Genomic DNA, 12,368 nt, shown 5'->3' with positions numbered 1-12,368 from the left:
CTTAATTTTTTTTATATTTTTGGGTTTCTTTCTGTGAGCAAGAGAATATTAAGTGCAGGTACAGAATACCTAGAATTGCCAATATTGTTGCGTACCATTTTGAATATCCAGGCTTGCCATTTACAGACATATATAATGTTATTAGAATTTTAGCTCAAAATATTTGCATCATGCATATTAGTTTTAACAATTTATATATAATTTGGAGTGCGGCCATTTATTTGCTCATGCCTATCCTTGATGATGGTGAGAAGGGTTTTTCATGGTACTGCATTGCAAATTTTGTTTTTGTCACACTTAAATGTTTCAGATCATCAAATGTCAATCTCAACAATAATAACCTGAGTAAATACACTGTACAGTCTTCAAATGACAATGTCATTGAGAGAAAAGCTATCCAAACCAAAGTAGCCAAATGACAAAAAGTGAATTCCCTCCAGGCCACTTATCTGATGACAAACCTCTGTATACATATTGCTTCTTGACTTTTAGATTAACTTAGACTTCGTTTAAAGTCTGTATGAATGTGCGAACGGACAATAATATCTCCAAATATGCTCCAAGAACATAATAGGATGTACTTCGACAGAAACATACATAGAACCACTTTGTACATGAGTACGTTTATAAAGAAATAAATAGTTTGGTTGAACATTATTGCAACAATATTGGTGACCAAGAGACAAAAAACTGTTTTGGAAAGATTTTTAATTGACTGAAGGTGAAGACAGGAGAACATTGAGCTACCATAATGTAAACAATGTGGAAATAACTGAAAACAATCCTCTCTGAAACCTTTCAGGAGGAGGTTCAGGTCACCACTGAACAAACCACAGTATATTAATCTACTAAAAAAAAACAAACATGAATTTTTGCATTGACTTCATCAGACTGTAAGGAGTAGGTTGCAGGAAAGAAAGGATTTTTTTCCAGATTGGGTCTTTTTTGTCTCTCTGTGTGTGTGCGTGTGTGTGTGTGTGTGTGTGATGTAGTGATGTGGCTCCTGCTGAGCTTATTAGCTGTAATGCGTTTCTTTCCTTTGCTTTGATCATTGAGATGCTTTCAAGGATTGCATTAGTTTCATGTCAATTTTTTGTTTCTTTATCCTCTGTCGTATTATAGTTTTCTCTAGAATTATGCACAATTTTGTCAACTGTGTATGACATTAGGATTTTCTTTTAGATTTTTTAGACATCAGTGTCATTATTTAATGGCTCTGATGTCTTATTGTAAGCAGGCCTTTTGCTATGCATCGTACCATTGTAGGAATGTCATGTAAGCTGAATTAAAACTGAGCAATTATAACATAAGAATAAATTCATTTATTCTGGTGAAAATGGGTCTCACCAGAATAAATGAAGATCAACAGATTCATAAAGATGTATATCTAAAACATCTGGTTGTTGATCATGTGACTCATTTAGTGCCAAAAAACTGTTTCCCTCCCAGTTTTGCAAAATAAACCAAAAACCTTTGAATCAAAAAACATGTTTTTCAAAATTGGTGTATTTACATTTAGCAAATTTATTTTCAAAATGTCAAATTGTGTAGTTATACGGTCAATGGAAATGCAGCTATTGTTGGAGTTAATGTCAGAGCCACAGGGAAGGCTTCCAACAGCCAGACATCCTCCGGCTCAACAGTGCTGATTTCTAAGTGATCACATAAAATGACTTCTTCAGGTTGGTGTTACAGAAAAGCCCAAGCTCACTCCATGACTGCTGTAGTTGTGGTAATTAAAATTGCAGAATGCTTGCAGTGTTGTTTGATTACCAATCTGTACGGCGACATGCCACAGAAGACTTCATTTTACTTGTCAAAAGCTTTGGAGTAGTAGCTGAAGGCCATGACGAGATCCTGGAGTTGATCCCTACATTTATCCAGATGATGAAAAAGTGTAAGAATTACTTAAGTTGTGCTTCGGTCCTTTTTTAACTGACAAATTTCCTCATACCCCAAACAAATGACAGACTAAAAGCCTCATCTAATAACTATTGACATATCTCCAAGTCAAAGCTTTTTATTATTATTCCGTCCTTTATGCACCAAGCATAGTGCAGGGGTAAAGTGGAGTTTTGTGTCTTCCACAAGGTCACTTTGATAAATGATGTGGAGAAGCCAGGGATTGAACTACTGGCCTTCCAATTGGTCCATGAACACTCTGTCTTCTTAGCCACAGCTGCTGTATCAGCTGTGTCTTTTGGCCAGGTGGCTGGACATATGTTCCTGTAAATGCTGCTTAGTTCATATTTGTCACATTTAATGTCAATCCAATGACAACAAAAGCTCATTATATGCTTCTTAACCCATTTTCACTTTTCAAGAAAATCCTTTTTTTATTATTTATTTTGTTTACAAAAAATAAAAATCTATTTGAATTCTGTGTTTTAAAAAAATAGTAAATATATAAAATAAAATAGTCATGGGATTGACGTTATTGTGCTTAAGAAATTTCAAGTCTTGTACAGACTACATGTGATCAAACCTTTAAAAAGATGTTTATGTTTTTAAAGTTTTACCACATATTTGACTTCCTGAAAAGAACGGCATCTATTATTAAAAATCTTCCAACATTATGTTATTATGTTTAAAGTAGTGAAACAAAAATACATTTTATTTTAAATATAAAGAGAAAACAGCAATATCTATTCCAGTTTTCTACATTACATAATAAAGCTCCAATAGCTTGACTGTATAATGAAAGCTTTTACAGTTGTCACCCCATGTCCACATAGTAGCATCCTCCTTTTTGTTATATTTGGACATAAATTATTAGAATGATGTCAGTTATTGGCAAAAACAAAACATAAGTCGGAACATTGCCAATTAAACAAAGACATCAGTTGGGGAAAGCTTGCGGTTACTTTCAGTTCCTCAAAGGCTTCTTGACAGTTTTTCATCTAAGTAGTTGGCTGATTTCTGTTTCCCCTCTACATCATAGTAACAGCAGATGTCTTGCCTCTGTGAATATGTCAAGATGTCAGTGCCCTGCACATACACACACACCCACCTACACACAAAGAAAAATTGTACTTTAGAGCCAGTCTGTCAATCCAGGTATCAGTCAATATCAGTGTCCAGTAATGGAAAGGCTGATTTACAGAGCGTAGATGCTGCCCAACTATTGATTTGTTGAGTTCTCGCTTTTCTGAACATTCAGAGGATGGAGAAAAGAGGAGAAGGGCTGTAGAGCGGTTAATTCCAGGAGAAAAATGAGAAGCATTATAGAAAAATGCTTCAAATATGGTGAGAAAAGAAATAAGGATTGGAACAAGCTCTTTCATGTTGTTACATGAGCTTAAGACAATTAGTTTTGTCAGACTGGATTTTTATCAGCTATACATTCATTGGAACCCAATGGATCACCAAGGCTGTTAGAGATGACCAAACTAAAGGCTCTCCTATATTTTATACTTCATCCAAATTAGAAATAGTCTTGAGTATGTGTTAAAAAAATGCTGCAGGCTTTACATCAGGGTGCAGAGAACCCTGCACCCTGATGTAAAGCATTTCAATAAAATGTAGCATGTTTCCTCAAAAACCTGGGTTTTAAATAAATCTGCATCTTTTTTTTAAGTTTCATCCATCCGTCCAGCTGTCTGTGCAACCATCCATCCATCCATCCATCCATCCATCCATCCATCCATCCATCCATCCATCCATCCATCACTCCCGCCCTGGTTTAGATGTGAGAATGCAATAAACTAACATGAATGATTTAGAGTGTTCCCAGAATGTGATATTGTATCTAATCATGTTACAGCTACATTCTGTGGGGTGAATCCGGATCCAGTTTTTGATAGCATTTAAACCTTTCTCAGATTGTATGCCCATCTTCTACCTTAAGTGGCTTGACCTATTGTAGTGCAACCATTATGCCCCAAATCATTCATATTCATGGGAGAGTTAGGTTTAAAATATTTTTTTTGATCTCACCATCATATTTATACTCAGCTTGCCAACTTTCAGAAGTTAAAGTAAGGGATGCCAAACCCCGCCCATTTGAGCCTTCCCTACTCAAATGGGGTGGGATGTCTGCTGCAGTGACAGACAATATTTTATGTCAGTGTTTTTTTGTTAAAAGCAGGAACTGAATCATTGGAAGTCAAAATTGGAAATCAAAGAAAGAAGTGCTGATTTTCATTTAGAACAAGCACATGCTAGCAGCAGGCACGATGGAGAAATATTTTGAAACTCATACCCCGTCATCATGGAAACCACACGAACAGGTTCATATGATGCTGCTTTTAAGTTGAAGGCTGTCGATCTGGCAGTACAGATCGATAGCTGCTGCATGTAAGCTCGTCATGAACTAATCTATGGTTTAGCGGAGACGCAGGGCTGCATCCTTAATAGCAGATTTATTGTGGAAAACTGAGAGCGGTGGCGATACCAGCAGCTTATAGCCCGGTGCGGCTTAGATATGTACGTTTCCAGTTGTTTTAAAAAATTTTGTGGGTGCGACTTATAATGAGATGAGCTCTATTGTCCGGAAAATACCTTTGTCCAATTTTGACGTTTATTGAACATCCAGAAATCACAGCGGCTGTAACAAACGTAAACAAAGGTAAAATAACTTGAACAGGTGAACAACACAAAACCACTCGTAGCTTTTTACTCTCTTTCTTTGTCGTTTAAGCACACACGTTGCCGTGGCAACCGCTGGAGTTGTTTGGAGAAACAACTTCTTGACTAAACAAAACAAATTTCAATGAATAAATAAACAATTTTTGACAAACTCCACATCTATAATACTGTTAAAATAAAACCCTGTTACAATTACACACAGATGGATGTTTGAAAGCCTTTATTTCGATGAGTATTGTAGTTCAGTTTGATTTGGGGCCAAAATTGCGACATTTACTACATTTTCAGCAGTAATTAAAGACGGGTAATTAAAGTGCAGAAATATTGCTTATGAAATATTGTAGAGTTTTCAATCATTCCCAAAGAGAAAACTGACCTGGCCGGGGAAGATTTATTTGTGGCTGACCTCACAGCAAAAGCCTTTGCTGAACTGACAGAGCAAGTTTTCACTTCATCAATTTCATCTCTGGCTTTGCCACAGAAGTCTCCACTAAAAGGCACATACACCAGTGTGTTTGAATTACCAAGTTCCCCAGATAGGAAATTTATCTCAAGAGGCAGAGAGAGTCAACAGAGATGTCACAGCCGTCGACTTGTCCAAAAGATCACCTCTGAATTGTAGGCCTTCCGTTGTTTTTGATGTCTACTTTTCCCCCGATGGAGAAGTTCAATTACCAGATAGGAACATTTGTGAAACCCCAACCAGTGGTGTGTTGCTCCCTGTTCTCAAAGACAAGACTGAAAAAAGTGTTTGGCATTCACCCAACTATTTTTCAATCTGAAAATGTACAGGAACTCTCCTCTGTTGTTTCCAGCCGGGTCAGTTTTGTTTTTGGGAACAAGGGAACAATTGTTCCCAAAATCTTGTGACGTCATTGCCAAATCAGTATTTGTGGTTTCACAGCCTACTGCCTCTTTTTCAAAGCAAACTTCCCCTAAGCAAACTCCGTTGCTATGGAAACAATCAGATCCAATCTGCATGACTCCGACTAGATATGAAATAATTAGTAAATATTTAAATAATAAGTATCTAAATTGTTTATTTATTTGACATAAAGAAATTAACAATAGATTTTTCTATGATTGAATTGTTGCATTTGTGGTTTTCCATTCATATTTTAGGCTTTTGATCTAAAGCAAGTAATGGTCAATTTTCAAACGGTTACTTATTGAACCTGGTCCAGTTCTCATTTGCATTCTTCCTGAGTCTTTCTACGTGCCTCAGCACGCCCTCTTCTTCTCCTCTCTAAGTCTTCTCATTTCTTTCGTTTCCCCTCTGCTCATCTTCTCTAAAGTTTTTCCTCTCTTGCCACTTCATCTGCTATTCACCCCTTGTCTTATCTACTCCTCTCCCCTCCATACCCTCATCTCTTCTCCTCCAGGACTTCTTTCTCTCCAATCTTCTCCAAATGTCTCCAGACTTGCACTGTCATTTTTACTTCTGGCTGCCTTTCCTTTCTCAGTCTCTCACCCCTTTGCTTTCTCCCCTCCCTGTACACCCTCTTGTCATGTCCCCCATGTGGTTCATGGATTATTAATCATCTTGTGGGCTGGAGTGCTGCTGTGACACTTTCTAGAAGTGTGGCAGAAAGTCATCCACCATAAATTTGGTTCAAACAGTCCCCGAGGGATTTTCCATTGGATGGTGAACTTCTCCTCTCTGCTAAGGTTAGAACATTGATTCTTAACAAACTTAGAGCAAATATATATCAACTGCAAGGGTAGCTGGGATAAAATGTGATGCATAATAACATACTTGAGTACACATAATAAAACTAGCTGACGAAATTAGATATTTGGCAACACTGAACCTGTTTTACTGAATTATTACTGGCTGTAGATTATCTGGCAGTTGGCAAGAAAATACAACAAAACACTATTTAACACATTTCTGTGAATTTGCCTACACAATTTTCTTTCAGATATAAACTTCTCTACAGATTGGAGCCAGTAAAGGTCGCATGTAAGCAACATATGTATTGTTTATAATGATATTGAATGCAAGCTAGATTTTATAAAAATGTTAAATTAGTGTGAGGGTTGGAAGGTCTTTCTGCATTGAGTTTCCATTTTCTTCCTGTGAACACATCAGTTCTCTTCATGTGCTTTTGAAAATAATGTCTAATTGAAAATTCTTATTGAACTTGTTTGTGGAGAGGTTAGAACAGCTGACTTCATCACATGTGATAGAAAAGTGTTTGACTAGTTTTTGGTGAACTGTGTTGCAGTTATAAAGGTGAGTAGTAACTCATTTACTCAGTTTACTTGGAAAAAACTGTGACCATGGTCATTTGTTGAGCTGATGAATTGTTGGAGAAATGTTACATATCATTTTTGAGCATGTATCGCAATTTTGTCTTTGTCCTGTTATGATTTCAAAAACTTTGTGCATTTGTTTTAATTAAGGACGAGAGTTTCTTTTGAAGAATGAAGCCGGGTGGTATACGCTCAAACAAGGACCAGATACTGATAGATGCATCACTGATGTAGCATATATTTGTCTAAACCAATGAGTCACAGCTGTTCTTATAAATTGGCACCCACAAAAATATTCATTCCCCTCTACTGGCATCTGGGCTGCTCTTTGGAATAATTTAAAATCCTAAAATTTTTAATTACTATTAGCAATTTGTTGTTGTAATGTAAAAAAGTTGAAAAATCTAAAGGAGTATGAACATTTTTGCAAGACACTATAAAAATTTGCACCAATCTAAACTATTTCTCTAAATCTTCACCCATCTGTCTTCCACTCAACTTTTAACAACTGTTAAAATTGTGCCATTACTTATGCCATGGCCATTTATGTAAAAGTTTTGTAGTTTATAATTTCTACCAATTTTGTTTTGTTCTTTGGGTAGTTTGAATATATTTAAGTTAATTTAGAATCAAAATGTGTAATTAATTTTTATATTTGGAATTGTTTAATTTACGTTGTTAATTGTTAGACCCTCCCACCTATTTGAGTAATTAAGAACACACCGGGTGCTTGGTGCTGGGAGGATTGTTTGGTGGATGTCTGGTGTGGATGGGAGGTTTTAGTAGAATGATTTTTTTGAACACTTGAACACTTATTTACACTTGTTTTGTTTACACCTTCAAACATTAAATTGAGATTATTTTTCATTTCAACTAAGTTACAAGACCTTTATTTCTACTTTTACAATAAATGAATCAAGTCAAAGTGCGTACAAATCCCAAACCACCTGTTACCACCCACAGCCTTTATTGGAGTTTTCTTTTTTGCTTTTTTGGAACGAAAGGCTGCAACAACTTAGTTCCTATATGTACATAGTTGTTCTGCTACTTGATCTGCTCTTCTTCTACTACATGCTGCAGAGGGACATAATGTCCCTAATATTGTAATTCTACTGAAGCTAAAGAAAACTCTGTTTAAAAATAACTCTGTAGGCTTCAAACTCTCAGTTCTGTTCCGTCACAACGTGACAGAACAGAACACATTACAGCTCATACTCTGCTCTTATCAACACATTTCCATGAATTTAATCGCCTTGGTAATAATATTTCTGCTTAAACAGGATCAGTTAGAGATGAGGATACATGTAAAATGAACACTGAAGAGGAGCTTAATTAAAAAGAAGAGCTAAGTGTCTCTTCAATCCATCTGAGCTTGTCCCTATTTGAAGCAGTCCAGTAGAATAAGTCGCCTGAGGTCCAATCCCAGCCTGGGGAGTTTTTCTGTCCATACATGTGTAGGTTCTCTCTGGGTACTCCAGATTCCTCCAAAAACATGACTGTTAAGATGATGGTTCTCTTTAACCATAAAACAAGCAGGAATGGAAAATAAGATAAAAACAAAGGATGTTGCTACTAATAATTTTAGACCCTTAGAAAATATATCTATTCAATATTTTGATTTTATGAGTTGTATGGCTATATATATATATATATATATATATATATATATATATATATTCAATCCATCTGATTGAAGTGCAGTGCAGTGCAAAGGTTTTCAGTGCCCCACAAAACCTTTGAAAATTTTCAACAATAAATTACTATTATAGATCCAATTATTGTAGCTTTTTCTATATATCAAAATATTGTAACAGAGATATTATGGTTTTCTCAGTGTTGTAATCTTATCCATTGTAGTGACAATTGTGAACAGAGGCTGTTTCCTTTCAGGCCCTTTATTCTTCTTGTTCAGTATTTATTTAATTTATATAAAAAAGACTTAAGGCATCAACTGTACTTAAAAAAACTGTTAAAATCAAGGAGGACTGAGTATATTTTGTTTTATTGAACAGCATCAAATGCCATCATGTCAGTGATTTTCAAACATTTCCTATATCACAATGCAGTGTAAGATTTTTAATTTAATACAATTTATAAACTACACTACATAAATTGTAATTTTGTTGGTTTGCAGAAAGATCCAAAAGAGAGTTTTTAATTGCCTTTTTTCTTTTTCTTGCTTGTCTTTTGTTTTGTTTTTCTGCTAGCTGGGTCTGGAGGGAGTCTCACATCCCTGCTGGTTCAGCCCATCTCCGCCTTCCTTGCCAAGACTTTATTGTCACCGCCATCAGTGGAACAGGGAGCAGATGCCTGCACTCTTTTATCCATGCCTCCCAACACAGGTAAGCACAACAAATCATTTGCAGAGCTGCTGATGGAATCGCATTAACTGTAGCAACTTTTAACTTTGTCTGTCTTTCATTGGGCCTCGTCAGAGAGCTGCTCAGCTTTGCTATCTGTTTGTAAAACACAAATCAAATTATTCTATAAGTTGTGTGACTTCAACAGATCAATAGTGATATTAGTTTATATTCATGGATTATGTTACCTTTAGTCTGAATAAATTAAAGGAAATGCAAAGTTGAATTTGACCCCATCTGGTTTAGATGATTTAGTACATTACATAATATCCAACTCTTTTATATTTATATAATGTGACCTTCGGAGAAAAATTGTGATGATTCCAAACATTAAAACGGTTCAAACTATGACCTTTTTAGATTATTAGCTTGTTTTAAATGTTAGTCCAAATCTTTCAAACTAAGAGCTGCTCAAAAAATCAGATCTAAGAACTGTGCCCGGTGTAAACTTCAACATTTCAAATATATAAGTTGTTCAATCTATATATTTGGTGTATATTCATTCTTCAAACTTCAACATTTCAAATAACAGTTTTAATGAGAGTGCTCCAACTATTACTGCAAATGAAGTCTCAGATCAGGTGTTGTACTCGACAGCTTGCTTGGTGAGTACACATATTTATTTAGAGCACGGCTGTAAGATGGAAATTGCTTTGGTCAGCTCTGAGTGCAGCTGCAGGATAATGAATTAGGGAAGTTGCTCTAATTTGGGCCATAGACAGGACTTTGGGTTGAGTCCATTGGGCATGATGTTCTTAGGCACCCTGGTCACAAGGTGCTCATAGATTACATGTCAGTAGATGCTAGCATCTTCTCTGTAACTGTTGGCTGTTCTCCTTGTTTCAAACATGAATCCAGTTTTTTCTATATACTCAAAATTAGGATCAACCTTCCATTCTCTACAAGGCTCATATGCAACATAAAGACTTTTGTGCATCTCAACTGATATCCCAGCTTGAAATAATAAAATAAAACTGCTACGACTTGGCAAAAATATATAAAATTATCATTTCAGTTGTAATATTGTAGGCTAAGATTTTTTTTTATGTTTTGAAAGAAGTCCCCTCTTCTTTATGTTGGCAGATTTCCACAGGAGTTTAAAAAAAACAAAACTTATCAGTATCAATAACACAGTCACCTCCACTGCTCCTCTGATCCGTCCCTCCGTCTTCCACTCAGGCGTTTGTCCACCATCATCTCCTGTTGACAGCATGTTCCCTCATTTCTTGTGTGTACACTCCATCCATTTTCATTTATTCCCCAATAAATCCAAGCAGCTGGCCAGTGGCTGGAAAACAGGATGCTGTCCTTCTCCTCTGGTGCTCAGATATTAGCTACACACACACGTGCGCAGTTATTTGTCGTTGTTGTGCTTCAGTGCTGTCTTAAAGAGTCACTCAGCAAATAAGTGACACATTCAATATTGACAAAAGTATTGATCTTATAGTGCAGAGGTTGTTTCATGTTTTTGCTGCACTCTGTGTGGTTTTCTGTTGGAAGCAAGTCAGTATCTCTGGTCTGAAAGGGCAGCTGGTGTCCAGTGTCCTGATGTTGGATGTTATGCCTATTCTAACGATGTTTCTGCTGGTTATGGACTGAACAGTTGGAAGTATCGCAAATGTGTTCACAATGTGGACCGACCCTAACCCACACTGAATGAACCTGCTGGGTCGGCTCCTTCTACAACGTCAAATGAGTGAAACTGGTAGATGAACTACGAGGGACAGAGACTGAGTGGAAGACGAAGCCAAAGAGTGAGAGAGACGTATTTTGTCTCCAATCGATTAGCTGCACCCATAACCTCACCAAGGATCCCACTATCATTTGTTTCCATCTGCTTGCCTCTTTTCAATTTTCTTTGCTTTCTAGACAAGTCTCTTTTTACACTTTTTTTTCTTTTTTAATTCTAGTTCAATTAAAGGTGGCTGCATTGCCTGGCCCTTGTTTAATTGCTCTTTGGAGACCAGCGAGCCTCAGGATTCTTGTTCCTCTGTAGTTGCTGTGTTTTGTGTTCATATGCACCATGCCTCACAAAAGTCGCTTACTGCATTTTTCACTGTTTGTGTCATCGGAGCCACAAACATCAATGTACTTGAAATGTAATCAGATTCAAATTTACCTTATTCCCTTAAAATAATGTGTGATGAAAACCTGACATCTCACTTCATCCTGACCACACCAACCCTGCTAACATGGTGGTGGCAGCATCATGCTGTCAGGATGCTTTCATTTGCAAGGGTCAGGAAAGGCAGACCGAGTTGATGGAGCTAAACATGGAGCAATCCTGGAGGAAAACCTGTTAGAGGCTGCAGAAAACTTTAAACAGAATGGAGGTTCACTTTCCAGCAGGACAATAACTTTAAACATCCGGCTAGACATGTCCAGAAGAAATATTCATAGGGGTGGCCTGACCAGAACAGTAAAACATTGAAGGTGGCGCAAAAAAGCTTTTCTACGCGTCCTGGGCATCTCTGTGTCCAAATAGAGATATCATATAAACTGACAAATCGCCTCCTGTCTGAACACAGCAGAAACTTGTCTGCAAAGATGTCTGCTCTGCAAGAAAGAGTCACCTGCAGAAACTCTCCTGACCCCAGAGGAGGCTTCCTATTTACTGCTTCCTGCTTCCTGCTCCAACAGGAGAGAGGGGCAGCAGGGCTGGAGACATGAACATGGCAGTTTGGAGTCATCCACTGAAGCCGGCCATGGAAGAGCTAAATTGCCTTTTGCATTGGACAGTGTCCTGATGGAAAACATTCAGACACCAAAACCTGTTATTTTACTTGCCAGTCATTCATCATCACTAAACTATTTATGCATTAGTTTATCCACTTTTAATAAACTAACATTACTATGTATACATAGTAATATTTTTGTTTGTTTCTTTGGTCATTTAATGTTCTGTTTTCATAATAGGAAAAGGGGGATTTATTTGATACAGTCATGTTTTCATAAAGAGCCTAGTTGTGAGAGCAAAGCTGCAGAACATGACGGTGAATGTTGGACTGTAGCATCAAGGCAAACTAAATCTGGTCATAGTAGAACTGTGTGACTGCAGTCAGGTGGAGCTTGTGTTTGAACATTGTCAGTCCTCCTGTCCCCACATTAACCTCCACCTTGATTTTAAACCTATATTATAAAATTACCTGATGATCTGTGGAAATG

The 12,368-nt window shown here is 37.0% G+C and overlaps 1 protein-coding gene across 4 annotated transcripts in view; it reads left to right on the top strand.

The window, feature by feature from the left end:
- Positions 1 to 12,368, top strand: part of naaladl2 (N-acetylated alpha-linked acidic dipeptidase like 2) — a 385,596-nt gene that overhangs the window by 238,883 nt on the left and 134,345 nt on the right. For all 4 annotated transcript variants that reach the window (XM_028028168.1, XM_028028167.1, XM_028028166.1 and 1 more), the window contains one exon: positions 9,051 to 9,185. In XM_028028168.1, the coding sequence (XP_027883969.1) occupies positions 9,051 to 9,185 (135 nt within the window). The remainder of the gene's footprint in view (positions 1 to 9,050; positions 9,186 to 12,368) is intronic.

This window comes from Xiphophorus couchianus, chromosome 9, assembly GCF_001444195.1.
Source record: "Xiphophorus couchianus chromosome 9, X_couchianus-1.0, whole genome shotgun sequence".
Lineage (NCBI taxonomy): Eukaryota > Metazoa > Chordata > Actinopteri > Cyprinodontiformes > Poeciliidae > Xiphophorus > Xiphophorus couchianus.
The sequence above is the reverse complement of the archived record's forward strand: the minus strand, read 5'-3'. Positions and strand labels throughout refer to the sequence as shown.